This window comes from Salvia hispanica, chromosome 3, assembly GCF_023119035.1.
Source record: "Salvia hispanica cultivar TCC Black 2014 chromosome 3, UniMelb_Shisp_WGS_1.0, whole genome shotgun sequence".
NCBI classification, from domain to species: domain Eukaryota; kingdom Viridiplantae; phylum Streptophyta; class Magnoliopsida; order Lamiales; family Lamiaceae; genus Salvia; species Salvia hispanica.
In genome coordinates, this window is record NC_062967.1 from 7,790,881 (window position 1) to 7,812,651 (window position 21,771).

A 21,771-nucleotide genomic window follows, 5' to 3' on the forward strand; every position below is an offset into this window, starting at 1 on the left:
TGCTTATACGGCTGGGGCTAAACTGTGTTTACTAGAATTATGTCAAGAAGGGCCAACAATCAAGAATCACTAACCACAGCTCAATGTTTAAAAGGTCTAAAATATTGTCACATGGATTGGAGTTATTTATAGCAGCATTATTCTGTGGTTAAGAACAAGGGTAGATTGCAGCACAGCCCATATGGTTTTATGAGTATGTGATTTCAAAATTTTCACTTTTACTTGATTCTTTTGCTGTACTCTTTACATCTGTTGATGATGATTAATTGCTAGTATATATTCTTTAAAAGATTTGCAGGTGTGGAAGTATTTCTAAGTCCTTATGATGGTGTGATTTTGAATATTGGTTGTATCTCTTATTCAGGTTGTGCTCATATAATCTTATCACTGTTCTAGAAAATAGTTCCCTGTTAAATTTCATAATTTTGTGCTGATGTTTCTATTATAATTTTACATATCCTATTGGAAGCCTGGTATAAGTTACAGAAAAAGGTGTATCAGCTTGAAGGTAATTTACTTGTGATTGCAGGCAGGTACATGTGATTGCTACTAGTATTTATGTCCTGGATTATAGCCAAGACATTGAGGTATGATATGTTATGATATCTTATTTCAGACATCACCTTTGGAAGAAGCATAACAGCACTCAGGGAAATCTTAATAACATTAAGTCCATGGTTTGATGTCGAAGATCTATGTCTCAACTCATTTTCTGAAACCAAGCTTAGGAATGTTCATGATAAGTTCTAGATCTCATACATCACTTATTGGCTGTAGAAGTTAGGTAATTGATAGGTCTAAAAGATCAAAGTAAAGATAAATAAAGCTTCCTTGGGTGGCATGACACATGTTGTCAATACCAATCAAACCACAAGGGCAAGAAATGGTTTCAAAGTATTTGACTCATACAGAATGAGCTGGTTCTTCGTGCAAAGAAATCCAGCAATTGACAGAAGATAGAGAGCACACTGAATCCTCAGGAGTAGGGCCCATTATAAGGCAATCCTCACCAATCTGGATTGAGTGAATTTCAGTCCTCTAGAGACTAAATTATTTGATTACATCTCCTTTTAGTGAGAATCATATGAACTCTTGCGCCGTCGCTCATTGTGCCCTGCCAAACGCCTGCGGCAACTCCTTTTAGCTTCATCAAACTCTGATAGTTCATGAAACCTGCACATGATGGAGAGAGAGTGAATACTGAATAGGATGCACATATTATATCTTATTTTCTTCATACATATGTTTTTCTATCCTGGCTAAGTTTGGCATCAGACTGTCCTTGACAATTCATGAGGTGTTTGTTTTTCCAGCTGAGGATTATAGGATATAGGGTACCATGGCGGCATGGCCCTAGATAAACATATACTGTTATAAGTAGCATGATCTATAGGTTTTTCTGCATCAAAAGTTTTTCTTTAGTACACGCCTGTTAACTTTTGCAGCTAGATGCGCTAGATTTTGAGTTCTACTGCACAGAATAAGTCTTGCTGAATCTACCACATCAAATGATTATAACTCTTCTTCTCTGCAGAACTGTGGTCTTACTACCTAGATTCTTTTCATATATTCCTCTAGTGTCCTGCTTCCAATTGTACGAATGGAGCAGTATATGATTTGCCACTATCCATACCAGGACAACTGAAACAAAAGCTCATGTTTTTCTATCCTTAATGAGTTATGATATGTACATGTATGCATATAACTCAACTTAATTGCAAATTTTAGGAACAAACCTGCTACACTGTTGGCAGAAACGCTGTCTTATGCCAGAAATAAGAACCACTGCAGCCTTGGCATGAAATTCACAAACTTTATGTCGACGATGATAAGGCTTGGCATCAGCCATATCAGCAGTGCAGTCTTCTGCCTGACAAGAACGCTGTGTCGATCCTCCTGCACTAGATACTCTTCTTTTGGAGGGAGTCAATGCTCCTTGTTTCTTGTTATCTTCTCCGATGTCTTCGTCATCGTCACCGTCCTCGTCGAATTCAGTTTCCTGGATGATCCTTTTCCCTACTTCCTTGTTGGTTTCCATTCTTTAGGCGTACAATCCTGGAGAGTGAATGCCCGGAGAATAGTAACCAGATGACAAAAGGAAACAAGGTGAATAAGTCAAGCTTGACTGGTTGAAGAGAGAGCAGAAATAGGCCAGGACCACAGGTACTGATGCCATCTTTTCCCTTTTCCTTTAGTCTAATTTTGTACAAAAACAATTTTGGTGTTAAAGCATGCTAAAGTGTGTGATGGTAGGGGTCATTTGCAACCCTATTGATGTAAGAGATAAATAAATTTGTGACCACTCTTAATCTTTCGATAAAACTCTTTAATGTGACCCTACATCAATTTCTTGATATAAAGCTTGGACTGTACAACTCATCTGTCTATACATGCATTTATCATGTTTTTCTGTTCTTGTAAAGCTTATCCCAGCGAATCATGAATCGGTTCAACTCCAGAGATTTTTCTAAGGTATTTTCATACCAGAGCCTTTTTGATCTGAGACGGTTAAATTTTGTGTGCCTCACACGCTTAATACCATGTCACTCTGTGGATCACTTTCTAGCTCTCGGTTTCTTCCTCATTATTACCCTGGATTAGTATAAATAGAAAATGAAGATGGTACTGAATAATAGCTTGTTCGTTAAATTATTCTTATTTGCCACTTTAGAAATTACTCCACCTAGAAATGATTTTCATCTTTGTTTTGGTGGTCGTTGTCCCAAGAGGGTTCCCCACATTGTATTGTTAGGTTAGGTTCTTGGCTGGAAAGTGGGAAGTTCAATAATTGTATATTTTACTCCCCACTCATATCCAGACACGTGTTTTCCAAATTTATTAAATTGTCACATTATATTATATTTTCCCACATGAAGTTTTGGATGCTAGGAGCCAATGAATTTGAAGCAAAGTGGGGACTTGGCTATTTTTGTTGTGAAAGTAGCGAGTTTCAATTCAATGTCTTGGTACAAACATTATTAAGTCTTGTTAGGTCATAAAGTTGTGGGTACTGTGTGGAGTATTTGTTTTGGTCCACATTTGTACGAGGACAGCTGTTTAGCTTGTGCTACGTCCAAATCCTTGATTTTTCTTGTGATGGACGGTGCAATAGTTGCATTGTTTTGTCGAACAAAGATTTATTAGGGCCTCCACATAGGGGACCCCAAAATGGGGTTTTTTACTGTGGTGGAGAATAAAACGTGGGGATTTTAGTTACGGGTTCTTGGTTGGGTCCAGGTTTATTAATAGGCAGTGGGCCCCACAGGAAAACAGAGGCGACGCCCAGTATCTGGGATGCAAGCTCAGCATGTACACTGTGAGAGTATGGTGCTCGTGTCCGCTTCGCAACTGGGCGACACGGCCACAGTTTTGGGGTATGGTCGTGCCTTAGCCATTTTAGAGTCAGTTGTTCAAGTAGGCAGCATCTTAGGAGTCTAGCCTAATCTAAGTATGATAGTCTTCTCTTTATTACTCTCTTTGTCTAGTAAAGTTTCCCACATCTTAACAAGATACGATTTTAAGAATTGTAATGAAAACTGGGTTAAAAAGTTAGTGGAATGTGAGTATTACTTTTGTATATTAGTTTTATAATAAAATGTGAAGGAGGATGATTTAGTGAAATGTGTGGTCCATTGTAAAAACTGATAAAAGTGAAATGAGGCAAATGGAAATGGAACTATGTGATTATAGGACAGAGGGAGTATCTGATTGTGATTTAGTCATGAAATAATGAAATGCAGAGTTTTACAATTTATTTGATTGTAATGAATCCCACTTCAGTATTTGATATGATTATGTTGCTTCTTTGAGAGTCTTGTGTAAAACATCCACTATGGATCCAAATCCATATGCAATGATACATTTGCTATTATAGATAACAAAGTTATAAACATGACGCATAAATATTAGTACTAGTTTGGATTCAGAATTTGATGTCCAACTTCTAAGTGGTTTTTTGTGTTTATTTTTTGTTTCCTTGTTGCTTCTCTTATCTAATAGTGCGGTACTTTTCGAGCTTGTTTACTTTAATTTTTACTCATTTCTTTGCGTTTAATTGCACCATTAAAAATGCTTATTTGGGCGGTTAGGTTATATCTGTACTGTACTGGTCTGTCAATCGATATTCAATTGATTCTTGTTGCCAGTAACCGGATGCTGTGACCCAAGAAATGCTACCTTCCTTTGTAGTTGGTGTTTGCCTTTTCTTTTCATCTTACACAAAATTGAAAGATGCATCCAATCACATGGTTAGATGGAAAGCTTTGGGCCAAATGCGATTTAGCCCATCTTTATAGTGATAGCATCCATCTAGGCCTAGAGTGCATCCACCAGCCCACCTACATTCCTCCTCTCTTTGGGCTGTAGACGATATAAATATACCACTCCCTCCGTCTGCCATCTGGAGTCCTATTTCTTGGTGGCACGAATTTTAAGAAATGTAAAAAAGTGAGTGGAAAAAAGTTAGTGGAATATGAGCCTTACTTATATATCTATATTAGTTTTAAATTAAATGTGAGTGGAACGAGTTAGTGGAATGTGAAACCCTATTACCATTTATGACAAAAGTGACCCAAGACTCTTATTCACGGATGGACTAAAACATAAAAATGAGACTCTTATTCATGAATGGAGGGAGTACAATATTGTATACGTATTTCCTAATTCGTTATTGTTAAAATCTTCAACAATATGATTTGAATGTTTTTTTATAATCCGTATCAAATAGTAGGAGTACAATTGTTCTGTCACTCAAAGGACCACAAATCCAGGATAGAGACTTGTGGTCCCCATATTCGGCAGCCAACATAATCCATATTAGTCTAATTATAGCCACTATATACCTGGATTAGTGTCCTCCATTTACTTATAACTCGTGCTTAATTAATCCCTTCATTGATTATCTATGTCTATTCCAAGCAACATCTCCATTGCCCATTGGTATATTTCTACAATCACTTAGAATTATAACTCCGAATATTTATTTTCTATTTGTTTACATAACATTCTGTGAAGATGGCTGTTTCTTGCTTTCCTATAATCCTATAGTAAATTAACTATTCCTACTTTTCTTTAATGCCGGAGTTGTTGGTTAATAAATTCCTTAACTCCATTGCTTTAATAATGTTTATCTGCCTTCATTTTCGCGTTGTAAGTGTGTGTTTGTGGTGTGATCCTGTCTATTTCCATTCTAAGTTAATGTTTTATTGCATAAAATCTTGCTATAAAGTGCGCTGCAACTATATATGCTTGTGACCCACCCACACCGAAAAATCTCTCTTTTCATTAATACAAAAAACTTACTACCTATATTCTCCTCTCTAATTAGACTAATTAGACCGCCGGATGAGTTTGACTTCTAGCCATTTTTCTAATGTTTAGCAAAAGGAGGTTGAGGTTGGGGGGGGGGGGGGGGGGTTATAAATCCCTTACTGCAGAATTAACACATTCTAATTTATTGTATTAAAAAATGGATGATCAAGACTGTCTAAGAGCATCTCCAAGCAAGGGAGAACGGTAAATTGAGAAGGTATATTTCTCATTTACGTTTTCATAAAGGTAATTATACATTCTTAAAAACTAATATATTTTAAAAAAAGAAGGTAAATTGAAAAGACAAATAAAAATAACTAACATTTTACCCTTTCTACCAAGAGATAAATATACCTTCTCAAAATGAAAGAAGGTATAATATCTTCATATATACCTTTTTCATTGGAGCATAAATTTTTTTGAATAAAAGGTAAATATGATAGTTATTTTTCTTTACCTTTCCATTTACCATTTCCCTTGGAGATGCTCTAAGGCAAATCGCAAACGTACATAAAATGTGTGAAAACTCAAAAAGTAATTGAAGCAGTCTTGCTGCCCTTCACGTGAGTGAAACTAATTAACTAATAGTTGAAGAAGCAAATTGAACTCTAATTTGCATTCATGGCTTGAAAATAAAACACCCTCAGCATCTCCTTGTCTTGATATTGCTACTCTTTGGTTAAAAACCAGATTCCTCTTTGTGTGAAAGACGGACAATGGTAGGAAAGCGTGACAACAAGATCAGCTCTTCTCCCACCACTAATCAAATGGTTCCCTTCTTCTCTCTCTCATTGTCTCAATTATTACACTAACAAAAACGACCCCATCTTTTGTTTTATAGCTTTTGTCCAAGAATATCCGAATCGTGTAGTTAACATTTACCCTAAAACCTCCCCATTGAATGATCAGAAAATTAGCTCCACACCAAATAAAGCAATGGCCGATAAGCCAAATATTCCCCACCCTCTCAACTGCCCCCGCTGCGATTCCTCCAACACCAAATTCTGCTACTACAACAACTACAGCTTCTCTCAGCCTCGCCACTTCTGCAAATCCTGCAAGCGCTACTGGACCAGAGGCGGCACCCTCCGCAACGTCCCCGTCGGCGGCGCATGCCGCAGAAACAAGCGCCACAAGAGAAATCTGCCTCCGCCGCCTTCCAACAATCTCCAAACCCCTTTGTTCCCCAGCCTTAATGCTAATCTCAACTTTCCCCTTTCCAGTTTTAGGGTTTCTTCAGATGATTCTGGATTCGATCGAATCAACGGTCTCGGGTTAGGGTTTTCATCGAAGCCGATCCAAGTGGCTTCTTCGTCGCCTTTCGCATCAGCTGCAAACAATTCTGTCTTCTTCGGATCTTCCTCCTTCTCCACATCTTCAACAATGGCGCCTTTGCTCCATTACGATGATAGACTGGCTTGGAACCCGAACCAAACCCCGAGCCTAAACACAAACCCTATCGATCAGATTAATATTTTTGATCACGTATGGAACACAAGCACAAGCAGCGCCGGGGCTTGGTTTGACCCCTCAACCATGGGTGGCTACTCCGTTCCATCTCTGATTTAGAAGCTTCCGTTGTTCTTCATTTAATCTCATTCATTAACTGATTGGGTGGAGAATATTAGGATCGGAGGGATCATGTCAGCAGCAACAAAGTTCAGCCTGATATATTTTTGACATGGAAGGCTACTTTGCGCTGATGAGAGGAACCTCCGATCCTCTTCTTCTCGTATTCGAACACATGGATAGGTGAACCTTGAGTTATAAGTATATATGTTATCATGAGATTGTTTTTTTTTTTTTTCATTTTGGTGTATCATGTGTTTAGTTTATGTAGCATGTTTTAGAATTGGGGTTTACTATAGAGTTATACATCTACATCTTGATGAGGCAATTGGTAAAGTGTCTGTATTTCTTCAAGAATTTGTTTATTTTCGGTTTTCGAGGTGGTATACAAGAAAGAGAGATATTGTGGTTATTTCGTTTTCAGTTCTAACGCATATATTTGGATTCTTTTAATTCACAAACTTTCCTAGTAGTTCACGTAGCTAAACTTTTTTGGAGATTTAATGTAATTTTCTGGATAGTACTATGCTGTTATACTTGTTTAAATAACTAGCTAGTGGAACTATATACGTAGCTATTTAATGTATTTGGTTTAATTCCATGAATCTCAGTCATAAGATATAGTTGATGTAGTTAGTGGTCGTCATGTGGCTGCAGTACAAACTGCAGTGGTAAAGATATTTATATTATGTTTTAATTAAAAAATTACAACCACTTTTAAATGATTTTGAACTCGAGGAAAAAAAGTAAAATAAGCCCATGTAACTTTTTACCTTATACTGTATCTAAGTGAAAAAAAACTCATGTAGTAGCACCCATATATATAGGATGCTCAAGTAAGAGTGAATGAGATTTACTAATGTTTCTTGTTACTTTTGCTCTCACTATTATACTCCCTTCGTTCCATAGTAATATAATCATTTCTTTTTTTAAGTAAAAGTCAACACATTTTTCCACACCTACTTTACTTTTTCTTACTTTTTTTTCTCTCTTCTCTCTCTACCTTTTTCATTTTCCACTTTATTCTCCCTTTACTTAACTCACCCAACACAATTTTTCTTAATCTCCGTGCCGAAAAGAAACGCCTCCATTCCTATGGAACGGAGGGAGTATTTTCTAGCAAACCAAGTTACCAAACCACCATTATTTACTGGATGCGAAACGCATTAAAATAATAAGGAACCATGAAGTCAGAGTAATGTATATACGAGTGTGGGGAACTCAACTTAAGCTGTGATACTCTAAATAAAGTGAATCAGAAAAATCCATCTCTCTTAATTATCTCGACAAGTCCTTCTTCCCCAACTTGAACCAAACACCCCCTCATTTATATATTCATCAAATTATTCAAGTTTATTTTTTTATATAGACTAATTAACTTAATAATTTTTACTGCGTAGGAACTGCACTATCAATGCGCATTAGATAAAAGTTTCAATACCATCATTATTATCAAATATAAAGTCTCAAGTTTTGTTTGTCTTTTCTCTTCCATTTTTGGAGAAATGTCATGTTGAAATTCTGAATTCAAGTGGAACTTCCCTTTTCATCATTTTTGGCCGTCATGCTATTCCATTCACATCCACATTAGTTGTCAAATGAAACTAAAATCATATATGTATTAATATTTTCGGTAATTTATGGGCAAATACGTAAAAGGAAAGTGATGTAAAAGAAAAACATAACAATAGTCTTTCCTATATATGAATCTTTTTGGTCTATATGTAGAAAAGGAAATACGCATGCAAGACTAGAGTGACTAGATTTGTAGTTTTCTACACCTATGCTCTATTATGTTTAAATGGCACTTTATATATACCAATATGGCAATATGCACATGGGAGAAGATAATTTATGACAAAATCGTTTATTGGGCTGGGGCGGTCCAAATTTAGCTGGATTAGAGTAACTTCATACTTTGTTAGTTTGGTGGGCTTTACAATTCTACACACTTCTTTGCTTTTTAAGGCAAATATTTGTACAGTACATATGGTATAAACCACAGATAATGAACTTGTATGGGCAGCTAACATAAAATCTACTTTTAAATTATAAATTAAAAACCATGAATTTGTTGTGGAGCATGAATAAATTTTCTAGGAAATTACTATTTGAATCCGAGAATTGAAAATTTAGTCATCTTTAAGATTTTAACCAAAACCATGAATTCATTCAATACTGTGATAAATTCATCGTAGATCTACCCATTTATTAAATTTTGAATATCTATATATGATTGATTTTATGATCTTGCATAAAGACATGATCTTGAATTAGAATCTCCAAAGTGATAATTTAAAATTTTTGAATTTGTACAGTTTGTAAGAAAAATTATACATGCTCAACAATGATTTTTTGGTTCGTGATTTATATTTCAAATGTTTTTATTTTATTTTATTGTGATTATATATATGGAGATGATCAAACTAAAATATTTTTCTTATTTTCTCTCATTAAATACTGAAGATTTTTGGTGGATACATCTCTCTTCTGGATGAATGTAAATCTGGATTCAAGGAGTAAAGATAGAATACTGTTAATAAATAAATATGGAATGTTATGACCATAAAGAATCAAACAAATATGCCATTTATTCTAAGAACGATGAACTATATATAATTTTCCAACCATAGATCAAGTAATATGTTAATTATCGAATACTATTAGAACAAAAGAAAGAAACCTTGCTAGATGCGTGACACTTTTCCTTTGAATTTGACAATGCATGATTCAGCACTTTTAAAAGGTAGGAGACTTAAAGATGATGTGCTTCGTTGGATTTGCTAATCCTCGTAACATCCCCACTACCACATGTCCTTAATCACTAAATCTTTCTAATAATTCCACAAAATACAATGCAATTAGTTAATTATGAGAACTCCGGCCCACTGATTTTCCAATTATAATAATTCCTACCACAAATCCTTAATCACTCCATCACTTTTGAAAAGGAAGTAAAATGTTAGATCAACTCAAGATTAACTATAGGCCGCAAGTAATGGGAAAATTATAATGTACTAATATAATATGTTTCGATTTGAATATTCGTGATTCAATTCCAAGTATGGATTGCACCAAATGAATCTCAGAATTCTCGCTTATATTTAGATTAGGGGCACAATTTAATAAACTAAATAGATCAGCACAACAATTAAAAAGAAATGAAAAATAACTTGTCATAATTAGTTTATGTACATAGGATAGTTGAGTACATTATGAGCTTGATTGATGATATTAATGATGAAGTTGAATACTTAAGGTTGAAGAGAATTCGAAAGCCGTGACACGTAGGGGGTGATATATAGTGCATGATTCAGACAATTATTTACTCAAAACAAATATGTAAATGAGTGTGTGTGGATATATCAAGTGGATTAAAATCATATCGATCGGCACCACACATGACCAAAAAGTACAAAACAGTGTGGCTTCAAAAAGACTTTTAAAATTGGTGTAAAATGGTTATATGTGATTGGCTAAATAAAAAGTGTATAATCATAACAGAATCAAATTGACCAAAGACCGACGACCAAATTATGCCGGGTGCTTTTCATCATATTGATTTGTCATTTTCAGGTGAAAGTTTGCTTTTGAATTAAAGTTTGATTACAGCGAACATAAATAGGACAAATGTAGATGAAAAATGCACTCCATTGTGTCTCTAATATATTCATTTCTCATGTTTTCCGAATGGAAAATCTAATTAATGATGAGATATATAAATAAACGAACTTTAAAAAAAAATTTAATATCACCGAACACTGATATGCATGTAAATGTGCTATAGCATAAAATGGCGCCAAAGGTTAGCAAGCACAACATGCATGAGCTAATGTTGAGGTGTTGGACAGTTGGAGAGCTCTTGGTGTTCGGTTTCCTTAGATAAAATAATATCAAGATACAATCTAAGATTGAATTGTGAGATTATTATAATCATACGGGGTTAGCTATGACTAATTATTCCATGATTATCCATCTACGATTGAATTGTGAGATTGAATCTCATAAACCAAACACACTACAAATTTAATCTGAGATACAATCTTGCAAACCGAACACACTTAATGTGACTCCTTAGTATAACGAGTCTCTTGCTCCAATCCAATCGATTCCACTTTCCTCGATCGGTTGGAGCCCTTTTTCCGACCTCGATTCAACATGTTCCCATTTCGGTTATGCTCATTTTTTCATTTCCTCGTTTCTATCATCATCCTTTGACCTTTCAGACATTGTTCGGATCTTTGGACATGACTTTGCATTTGAAATGATTTATTCTCAAATCTGGTTCTTGGAACATGTTTATACTTATGTTATGTTATTTTGTGTTTCTAAATACACTAAATACGCTTTAAAAGTTTCTTCAATCTCCGTGTCTCTACTAAAATTAAGGAACGCAAACGAAAAAAATACTTCCTCCGTCCACCAATAAACTTACTCTTTTCTCATTTTCATTCGTCCACCGATAAACTTTCATTTTTTTTTACTATTTTTGGTAATAAACTATCATATTCCACAAATTTTATCTCACTCGCATTTTATTAAAAAACTAATATATAAAAGTAGTGTTCATCTTCCACTAATTTTTTCAATTAACTTTTCACTACATTTCTTAAAATTCATAATGAGTCAAAACTCTCCTTTATTGATGGACGGAAGGAGTAGTAAAAATATGACCCAGAATTCAATGCGAAGTAGCAATGCAGATGGAGTGGTAGTGGTAAAGGTCGACACTGGATTGTTCCATTAGAGCACTTGTCACCAATCCCTTGGAAAGTAGAGAAAATTAAAGTTGCAATTAATGAAAAAGAGAGATTTTCCCACACAATCATATCTATGTCATGCTTTAATTTGCCTTTTTAATTATTTTAGCTTGTTGGCTCCTATGGGCTATATCATCTTGTCATTGCTCTCTCCACCACCAATAATTTTCACCTCTCTCTATATATAGGGATTTTAAGAGAACTTAGACTTCTACAACTATCTCTCTTTCTCTCCACTCATCATATAGAAATCTACTTGACTCTTATATAATTTACGGTATTAATATGATGCGTGCATACACATGAAACATTCCAATACCTGTAGTAATTATATCGTCAACAGGTCCCAATTTAATATTCTAACTAAGTCGTATAAGATGGAAATGGTTTCTTTTACTTTGTTCCTGTATTTGTAGTTATGTGCATTAATAAAGTTCAAAATTATGTTTGAGGTATTTATATTCAATTTTGCGCAGATCAGCTTCTGCATATTTTAATAAGTGCATAAACTTAAGTGGTCAAGTGAGCTACATATGCTGCCGATATTTGTAGTATATAATTGATCGAATTTTTCTTAAATCTGCAAAAATCTTAGTATATTTTTTGTGCGGACTCACAAGAATCAATTATATATTGAATCATTGAATGTATTGAAATATAGAAAAATCGTTGCTCCAAATATAAGTCTCCCCAATCCATTCCTTCATCATCATCGTGATTAAGCGCACATTATACCCTTATTTTAATATTTTTGTTTACCTCCATTTGTAAAAAGTTGTATTACAAGGAGGAGGGACGAAGATACTGTGCGGCCAAGTGTGAAAAATGGAGAAGTAAAAAATACAAAGATACGCCGAAGAAGATTAGAAAATCGCTCTGTAACCGTCGTGAAAGAAATGAGAAGAGAAAAAGTGAAATTTCTTTGTGAAAGTGCTTAGGAAAAGGAATAACAACCTCAGCTAACTAATAAAATGCTAACTAATTACATTTTTATTTTTCAATTTTAACACCGGGCGGCCCATATTCATACTTATAAATAATCCATATATAAAAAAGTCCTCGCGCAATGGCTGACGGGAGGCCCATATACATACTTAGATTCTACTCCATATGACAAAACTCCGCCGTAGTTGGTAACTAATTTAGTCTCAATGACCATGAGATTCAGTATCACTCTGCCGCTTTTTTGACATTGCCATATTTTCGACATTATGACAACCACATTATATATCTCTAATTTGTATCGCTCATCTTCTAATTATTTATCTCATTAGTCATGTCACCCTCTCGCATCTTTCTAATGTCCATGTCAAGGTCATCATTGGCGGAACTACATAGAGCTAATAAGGTGCTTAAGTCCCTACTCAATTTTATTTGTTTATTTTTTTATTAATATTAAATCGTAGAATTTTTGGTATCTTATGTTAATCGTTGTGCAAAAGTTCCCATCATCAAAATGAAACATAGGGTAATTATTTTTTCAAAATTTCAAATTGAATTTTAGCGCCTAACAAAATAAATTCATGCGTCCACCCCTGACAGTTGTTTCCAGCAACGCCGATATAAATAAAATATCCACGATTATCTATTAACAGAGCTAAACATTAAATTCTACTCGGTCATTATTTGCCAGATTTGAAAAATGGGACGCATGAAACCTTCGACGTCGTTTTGATGATGGATTTAATTAATATATTAAGTTTGTAATGGTTTAGGTGTCTACCCGTCCCAGCATTGTCGTCATTGAATTCTAGTGTATTAGGTGGGAATAATGAGAAGGCATATATGTGAACAACATTACGAATGAGTCCTCTGTAAATTATACAAATACTGCCAACTTATTAATTAATAACAATACATATAGTCCATGGTACAGTTCATATGTAAACGTACGTTTAAATATATAGAGCTTCAATGGTGTAAAGCGTATCTTTTTGACTAATTAATAATGGATTTAGACACAGTGAAAAAGGTTGTTGTCGATGTCAGAAGACAGAGGTGGTGCGACAGACGTCACGGGTAAATGATGGCGAATGGACATAAAGTGAAGTCAAATGCTAAAGGTTGGGGCAAGGTTCCATAGCGTGAGATTAACGACAACTCTAATGGCCGAATTTAATAGAGTTTTCCGATCTCTATTGGTCGATAGTGAAATTGGTCACCCCTCTAACGCCACCTAAATTTGTCATCAAATTGACTTCAAAAAAACGTCTCTCATAGATGTGAAAGCTTACACAAGCACACACACAACGAGTGGTTGATTCTATACAAATTAAACAAGTTCAATCAGCTAACGTATAGAGCTTCTCACACAATGAGCAACTCAAATACTAGGAGAATGCGATTTGTCGAATAACACCACAAACAAGTTCATTCTCATGTAAAGTAAATTAGCAAGTAATTAGGGGGTAATTTGTGGGTAGGGGCAGGCGCATGCATGCGACATTACATAATAATCGATCTAATCAATCAGCTTTAGGTGTTAGCTTTAGCTTTAGCTTTAGACTGACAGAGAGCTCATCCATTCATGCATTATTCTCTTATCTTGGTTTAAATGACTTCCTTTTTCGACTTTACACAGTCTACGAAACAACACCTACTTAAATTATAAAGCACTCGTACAAAACCAATAATCTCACTCCCTTCATGCTCTCTCACAAGTGATAAAGTAGCATTCTAAATTGTCAAAACTGAATTAAAGCAACGGAAAAGCAAAAGGCATTACCATTAAACTCAATAAACTTTTGATCAAAAAGTTGAACAAGCAAACCTAACCCAACTTATTCTGAATCTCTATAAGATGGTGAAATTACAACATTTTGTATACTCAAGAAACATCCAATCTTGCTACTAGTAAATGTTTGCAACCTAAAACACCCATCTATTTTTTTTTTTCAAGAAAAACAAAACCCAAAAACTCAATTTGAAAATATAACGAAAGAGAAAAGACACACACGCCGCATGCAAATGAAATCGAAGAACACATCCAAAATTCACGGGGAGGATGGATCGAACCCCGCGTCGAAGGAAGGCCCCGCCAGGTCATCGCTGTCGCCATCGCCGCTCCAGAAGCTCAAGCTTGTCCCGGGGGAGGAGGAGGTCGTTGCGGTGGGTGGCGCGGCGTTGATGAAGGTTTGAGGCCAAGGAGCGCGCGCAGCCGGATTAGTCAGGCTGTCTGATGGGAAGCTGTACTGATTGTTCTGAAGAGGGAATTGGTGCTGCGGCGCCGGGGGTCGGAGAGTGACAGCATTGTATTGGCCGCGCGCGGCGGCGCCCTGGTTGAATCCGGGTTGCATGGAGGCGAGGGTGGAGAGGAAGGTGGGGCCTCGGTAGTAGTTGGGCCCGGCCGGAGGAGGGAAAGCGGCGCTCAAGGCAGCCAGGGTTTGAGGTGGGATCGCGGCGAGGACGGGCTGAATCTCGGCGGGGGAGGAGGAGGAGGAGGAGGGGCGGGGGCGCTTGGTCTTGCGGCAGCCGCCGCCGACGGGGACGTTTCGTAGGGTTCCGCCGTGGGTCCAGTAGCGGCGGCAGGACTTGCAGAAGTAGCGGGGCTGGGAGAGGCTGTAGTTGTTGTAGTAGCAGAATTTGGTGTTGGAGGAGTCGCAGCGCGGGCACTTCTGGGGCGGGGGAGGCAGCATCTCCGGCGGCTTGAGGCGGGGGGGCTGATCCGGGCGCTGCTGCTCCATATTTGACTGTGGGTGAAAGTGAATAATGTGAGAGGGGAATTATATAGAGAGGGGATTGAGTGCATGAGGAGATTATTCAACGGAAGAGATATGAATTCAATCCCGATTTGTTTGTTGGGATTAGGAGAATCGTGCATGAGCTTTAATTCTTCCTCTACCTGACAAGGGTTTGCCTTATCCTCTACTATACAAAGGGCAAACCAAATTTATGAATATTTCTCTTTCCAAACACAAAAAGGTAAAAATGTAAAAATCTCTTTTTTCACTCTTCAGCTTAACACTTACGAAAAAGGAGAGAATATAAAAGAGGGGCGCCTTTGTACGGACGTCTCCCTCTTTCTTGATAATTAATGAAATTGCATAATTTTGAGGATTTGTTAACAATTGAAAGAGCGATGATAATTGGATGGATTCATGAAATTGACTAACCTCAGATCAGAATGTCAGTTGAGGAAGAAGAGAGAGGGGGGGACCACCCACCCTGCAGAGAGATTGCGGGCGGCCGGCGGCTCCGCTGCCTTGTTGTGGCGGAGTGGTGGCTGTTGCAGCTTTATTGTCTTGCTCTTACGATAAAGATAATTAATCAACTATTCTCTCTCTCATACTTTACTTTAAGCTTTTTGTGTGGAAATTCAATTGTACTGACATCACTTGGGTTCGTCGGAATTCTCCTAAATTTTCCGATAATTTCTTCTCAACTAAATTAACTGACTAATTTAATAAATTAATTTATTTATTTTGTGGACGGCCCTTGGACTAAATTGTGTATCGAATATATCCTGTTATCAAATGTTATGTGTTGAATATGAAAATGAATATTGCAGATTCTCATTATATCAAAATTATCATAACTTGATCTCTAAATTTTCCTTATTAACTACTCCGGTGAGGTATGAACGTGTATACTAATTTTCCGGTGACTGCTTTTTGTACATATTTTACTACATACTTTTACCATCGTCTATAAATTTATTTTTGCATGAATTTTGAGAAATACTACTCTGTATAGAATAAAAATGTTATTTTTATATTAATTTAATAATGAAATTTAAATGTAATGAATCAATGGAATTTAGTTACTACTTAATGTTCATAATAATTTGAATCAAAGTTTCTATTATTTGAATGAGCTAAAATTCTAAAATGCAATACTCCCTTCCTTCCCAATATATGTTCCGCTTTGACTCGACACGAATATTAAGAAATATAATAGAAAGTAGGACGAAAAGGTCAGTGGAACGTGAGTTTTACTTTTTATAATAAAATGTAAGTGAAATTGAGTTAGAGGAATATGAGCTCCACTACCAAAAGTGGTAAAAATGAAATGGAAAAATTAATATGAGACCAACCAAAATGGAAAATTGAGACACATAATAGGGGACGAAGGAAGTAACTTTTGTTTAGGACAAGAGAAATAGTATTAAAATTCTCCGTCCCTCTCAAGTTAGTTGAGTCATATTTCGTTTTTAGATATTTCAAAGTAACTGGGTCATTTTTTCCCCCGCAAATTTGTATTTAACTGATACTTTACTCTTTCTTTCACTCTCGTATTTTATTTCTTTTACTTTAATTTTTAACGCATTAATTTCTTAAAATCCTATGCTCAAAAAATGTACTGTATCAACTATTTTACGATAAAAGTAGTAGGATTTTTTTCAACAATAAAATTACATGTACACTATGGAACATGAGCCCCATGTTATTCAATAATTTAAATTTATTGTGGGTATTATAGTACATGCATATTATAATTAAGGAAGTAGTCCACAAATTAAATATATATTCTGATTTTATGCGTGTTTTAAAAAATGTAAAAAAAATGAGTGAAAAAAATAAATATAATATAGAATTTACTTTTTTAAGTAATATTTTTAGTGGAGTGTGAAATCCACTTACTTAAAATAAAATAAAACTCTAAACCAGGGGCGTGCTGAAATGGCAAATTGAAAAATTATTTTGCAAATAGGAGTAATATAGCGGTGCAGCTGTTTACCGCGTTAGTCGTAGATTGGATGAGTTGGAGAGATTTATTCGGTCTTATATTTCCACTTTTTTCCGTTATTTATTACAATTTCTTATTTTTACGCACACTCTAATTGACTCATTTCTACTTTTTCCTTAGAGCCACATACTTTTTCGCATAACATTAATAACCTTATTTCTATTATTAAAAAATTATATTGTCTTCGTCCGTTAATAAAAGGCACAATTTGACTCGGTTTTAAGAAATTTTTTGAAATGGATAAAAAAAATTAGTGGAATATGGTCTCATTTTCATATATTAATGTTATAGTAAAATGTTAGTGTAATATGAATTAGTGGAGCATTGGGGCTACTTAATAAAAATAATAAAGTAAAAGTATCTTTTCTCGGTAGACATCCCAAAATGAAAAAAGCGCGTTTTTTTATGGTTCATGTCAAATCAATTTGCAATTTTGGTTATGTTAAAAATCAATAATTATATTATTGTTTTATTTCAAAAAAAAAAAATTTAACTTGCATAATTGATTGAATTGGTATTAATATAGAATATCAGTAATTTAATTTGAAAACTATGCCTTTTATTCTAAAACTAATCTATTATCAATATAAAGTTTCATCGTGGAGTTTTATAATGAAAGATGACTAGATTTATTATTAAAAGAATATTTTCCTAATATCAGTTGTGATTAAGTGGAAAAATAAAATATTATAGCAGTACTCATCTCTCTTGCAGCTCCCTATTGACCATGTTGTAGCTGATTCAGGTGTCACTAATACATAAATATGGCTTACAACTATAGTAGTAGGAGTACTAGTTTAGACCATATTCTGGTATTCTAATATCTAAAATAGAATAAGCAAATAGATAATAATACTACAAAACCTATGTCATTCTAGATTTTTGAACAAAGAATACTCAGATCACTTTTTCAAATTTTGGAATATAAAAATAAATGGATAAAAATATTCTTTTAAATTTAAATTTAGTGAAAAATAATTGGTGTACAATCATTATTTGCATGATATTTACGTTAAAATGAATTTGAATTTGATGTAAATAATTGTAGATGCTACTAGGGTCATCATCAAAATTTTCACCAATGTCCGTAAAATTGCAACTTTTCTCCAATAAAAATGTAATTGTACTTTCAAGTTATTTATTTTCACTGGTCCATGAACTTTGGTTTGTAAAATTGTGTACTCGTGTAATTTTGTTTTGGTCTAACGTCTTTGATGAAATCCGACTAATTTTGTTCGACCAGGTTTGCGAAGTAAAGTCGAAAGTCTTCCTGCAGGTGGCATAATTTAAACCTGTGACCTCTAGATCACCACAGCTCCGCGCTGCCAACTACTCTATGACCCATTGGTGAGTGCGTATAATTTCATTCATCTTATATGGATTAATATAGATTCTAATTTGACTTTATTATTTTGGACCGGACTATTGCAATCCCTAGAATTTACACTGTGTTTTCTTGGGTCCCCAAAATTAATAAAGTTTTGCTTTCTCCTATTTTATGAAAATTGCATTTATGCTCAGTTTCTTACAAATTTAAGACCATAAGGTATTTTTCACTTTTGGTGATTAATCTAGATATATAAATAAAATAGTATAGGGCTATAGGCTAATGCCGCATTTCTCTTATAACTTCAAATTCGAATGTACTGGAGTTTTTTGGATTAAAATAAATATTTAAATGCCATGTAATTAATTTTACTGCAGCTGAAGTTACAAACAACATAGTTACATCCTAGAATTTTGAACTTTAATTAATGTATTTATATTTTAATTAATTAATATATAAAAGAATGCAAACTCGGGAGTTCGAGTGGTGCAATATTGTTAGATGATGACAATTAAAGTATAGCTAACATATATCAACAATTATAACATTGATATCACACTCCATTGATGCATTTTTCAGTAATACTAACAATCAACCACAAATATACTCCGTACATTATAATTACTTACTATAAGGGGGAGTTGCTCCAAACCTTCTATCAAGGAATGACTTTCGAGAACAAGCATTTGATGAACTCATCAAGCGGAGGCCAGTTCTCAAGGATGAGAGTCAACATTGAATGAGAGCTTTGATTCAAAGGCTGGTGGAGGCCACTCATGAATACGATGATCCACAATGGAAAAGAAGCCAAACTACTGAGGCAGCAGCCTTGGAATGGAAATTGGAGGCAAAGATGTATGGGATGGAAATGTTACTTGCAAAGGTGGTCGATAGGGTCGAGAGGACGTAGGCTGCTCAAGGCAGTGTGCACTTTGTGCGAAAAAGATGGATTGGGATGGAGCAACTCTCTAGCCAGATGTGTAAGCCATATTTCAATGCTTTAATGAAATGTATACATTGCCATGCAATATGTAATCTGGGTTATCATTCTATCGCATCCCTATATATATTTACTTTATTTTCCAATTGCTGCATTCACAATTACATTACGAAACTATAAACATGTCATCAAAAATAGAAATCTTCCAAAACTCCACATTATATGCACACTTTATTTTCCAACCATAACATCTTGTTTTTCGTCTGCTTTTCAATTTGAGTTTTGCTTAAGTTAGCTAATTGGACTAGTTATAAGCCCACGAAGCCCACAATATGGAGTGGCCCAATTACAAAGAGAAGTAAATTCTCTGTTACCATAATTCATTTTGCTCACATCCCGTCTTAAGAAAAATACTGGGTCATTAATCATTAAAGAATAAATCAGCTATATTTGAAGAGGTTTAAATAAAAATTACTCCATCCATCAGCTAATAAGAGTTCCGATTTACTACTATTTTCTTGCTAATAGGAGTTCCGATTTACTACTATTTTTTTGCTAATAGGAGTTCCGATTTACTTATTTTAGGAATTCCGATTTACTATTTTAGTCCGTCCGCTATTAGGAATCTCAAGAGAATTAAATTATATTTCTTTTTAAAATATCCTAAAATAATTAAAATTTTTTTTTAACTTTACTCTTACTTATATTTCTTTTGAATTACACTTTTATCTCTACTAATATTTATTCAATCTTTATTTTCTAAAGATGATTGAATTATTATTCAAAACAGTTTCATTTTATTTAAAAAGTACATTATTCTTATTCATATTATACTTCGCTTTTTCATGTTTTTATTTATTCTTCCTTAATACTTTATTTCTAGAAATTATTGAACTGGCGCTTCCTTTCATATTTTAGTTCTCCCTAATATTTTATTTTTCTAAAGATAAATTGAATTGTATTCAAGATACATTTTCTAAAATTGAATTCTATTCAAGATAATTAAATCATTTTCTTTCCTCAAAAAACATTTATTCACATTTCACTCATATTTTCTAAAGTTCAACCTTTTTAACATCTCATACTTGATTACCTCAAGTTTAATCTTTAGAACATCAATTTCATAAATTCAACTCTCAAATGAGGCCCTCGTCTCGATCACAACAAAAACCAAGCAATTTTTGTGATTTTTAAGGGTATTCAAACTATTAACCCAAAAAGTATACTGTATTAATTGAAACGCTTAGACCGCATCTATAGAAGAAACATACATGGATCGTTTACATAAAATTATTCGATGCTTATAGTCGCTCTAACCAGAAAATCAAAGCTTGCCACGGTCGTGTTCGTCCGCGCGACGCCGCCTCGCGTCCACCACATCCTCATCCATGACCTTCTCACCCCGGTGCTCCCGGGCGGGCTTCTTCACGTGATCCTCTATATAATCATCCAAGTCATCCTCATCCGACTTCCCCACCACCGTCTCCTTGATCTTCTGCGTGGTCTCCTTGGCCGCCCCCCACGCGCCCTTGGCCGCATCCGCCACTTTCTCCTTGGCCCCCTGCGCGTACTCCTTCGTCTTGTCCGCAGCGCCCTTCACCTTGTCCGTCGCCTCGTGCGCCTGCCGCTTGGTCTTGTCGGCGACGCTTCCTGCAGCGTCGGCAGTCTTCTCCCTCATCTCGTAGGCCTTATCCGCCATGGATCCTAGATTTTCCTTGGTTTTGTCGTTCATCTGCTGCGCCCTCTCTTTTACAGAGTCGGCGGTCTCGTTGGCGCTCTCCTTGGCTCTGTCCTTCATCTCTTGGGTCTTTTCCTTGGCCTTGTCCATGGTCTCCCTCACCTCGTCCCGCGGCTCCTCGTCGTTGTAGGGGGTGTACTCTTTGCGGCCGGCCTCGCCCGCCATGTTTCGACCCTTGAGACGCGGTTTCGTGTGAGTGAAGGATTTGATAAATGGAGAGTGAGAGTGTAGTAGTACCTGTTGGTGTCTGGAAGCGGCGGCGAAGCAGACGCGGGAGACGGTGGGGCGGAGGGGGAGGGATTGGGAGAGCTCCGACGACTTGGAGAGGCTGAGAAAAACGTTCTTCAGTGCTGCCATGTTTGATTTGATTTTACTTCAAATTTGATTTGGGGTTGGAGAATGGTGGAGAGGGGGATAGTTATATTATAAGGTTTGAGTTCAA

At 35.6% G+C, this 21,771-nt stretch overlaps 4 protein-coding genes and 1 long non-coding RNA gene across 5 annotated transcripts; 2 read left to right on the top strand and 3 right to left on the bottom strand.

Moving 5' to 3' along the window:
* Positions 1–802: 802 nt before the first annotated feature.
* Positions 803–2,316, bottom strand: LOC125211736 (squamosa promoter-binding protein 1-like). Its single transcript, XM_048111650.1, has 2 exons — positions 1,737–2,316; positions 803–1,173 (listed from the first exon to the last, which is right to left on the bottom strand). Exons 1-2 carry the CDS (start codon positions 2,036–2,038, stop codon positions 1,071–1,073), a joined length of 405 nt encoding a protein of 134 aa, XP_047967607.1. The 5' UTR covers positions 2,039–2,316; the 3' UTR covers positions 803–1,070.
* Positions 2,075–3,510, top strand: LOC125211737. The gene is made up of 3 exons (XR_007174560.1): positions 2,075–2,163; positions 2,424–2,472; positions 3,238–3,510. It is a non-coding gene; the product is annotated as an uncharacterized LOC125211737 (long non-coding RNA).
* A 2,385-nt stretch (positions 3,511–5,895) lies between these two features.
* On the top strand, positions 5,896–7,291 carry LOC125212922 (dof zinc finger protein DOF1.4-like). The gene has a single exon (XM_048113219.1). It carries the CDS (start codon positions 6,247–6,249, stop codon positions 6,877–6,879), a length of 633 nt encoding a protein of 210 aa, XP_047969176.1. The 5' UTR covers positions 5,896–6,246; the 3' UTR covers positions 6,880–7,291.
* Positions 7,292–14,339: 7,048 nt separating this feature from the next.
* LOC125212909 (dof zinc finger protein DOF5.6-like) lies at positions 14,340–16,006 on the bottom strand. The gene is made up of 2 exons (XM_048113203.1): positions 15,752–16,006; positions 14,340–15,328 (listed from the first exon to the last, which is right to left on the bottom strand). The coding sequence occupies exon 2, from the start codon at positions 15,320–15,322 to the stop codon at positions 14,633–14,635; it is 690 nt and encodes a 229-aa protein (XP_047969160.1). The 5' UTR covers positions 15,323–15,328; positions 15,752–16,006; the 3' UTR covers positions 14,340–14,632.
* A 4,793-nt stretch (positions 16,007–20,799) lies between these two features.
* On the bottom strand, positions 20,800–21,738 carry LOC125211687 (uncharacterized protein ECU03_1610). Its single transcript, XM_048111585.1, has 2 exons — positions 21,567–21,738; positions 20,800–21,503 (listed from the first exon to the last, which is right to left on the bottom strand). Exons 1-2 carry the CDS (start codon positions 21,684–21,686, stop codon positions 20,916–20,918), a joined length of 708 nt encoding a protein of 235 aa, XP_047967542.1. The 5' UTR covers positions 21,687–21,738; the 3' UTR covers positions 20,800–20,915.
* Between the last annotated feature and the right edge of the window lie 33 nt (positions 21,739–21,771).

What these genes read in the sequence shown, in the direction of transcription:
- LOC125211736 (XM_048111650.1), bottom strand. Translation starts at nt 2,038, where the DNA reads ATGGAAACCAACAAGGAAGTAGGGAAAAGGATCATCCAGGAAACTGAA. An exon ending in TTCTGCCAACAGTGTAGCAG is followed by an intron (nt 1,174 to 1,736) that starts GTTTGTTCCTAA and finishes CATCATGTGCAG; the next exon opens with GTTTCATGAACTATCAGAGT.
- LOC125212922 (XM_048113219.1), top strand. Translation starts at nt 6,247, where the DNA reads ATGGCCGATAAGCCAAATATTCCCCACCCTCTCAACTGCCCCCGCTGC.
- LOC125212909 (XM_048113203.1), bottom strand. Translation starts at nt 15,322, where the DNA reads ATGGAGCAGCAGCGCCCGGATCAGCCCCCCCGCCTCAAGCCGCCGGAG.
- LOC125211687 (XM_048111585.1), bottom strand. Translation starts at nt 21,686, where the DNA reads ATGGCAGCACTGAAGAACGTTTTTCTCAGCCTCTCCAAGTCGTCGGAG. An exon ending in CCGCTTCCAGACACCAACAG is followed by an intron (nt 21,504 to 21,566) that starts GTACTACTACAC and finishes CCGCGTCTCAAG; the next exon opens with GGTCGAAACATGGCGGGCGA.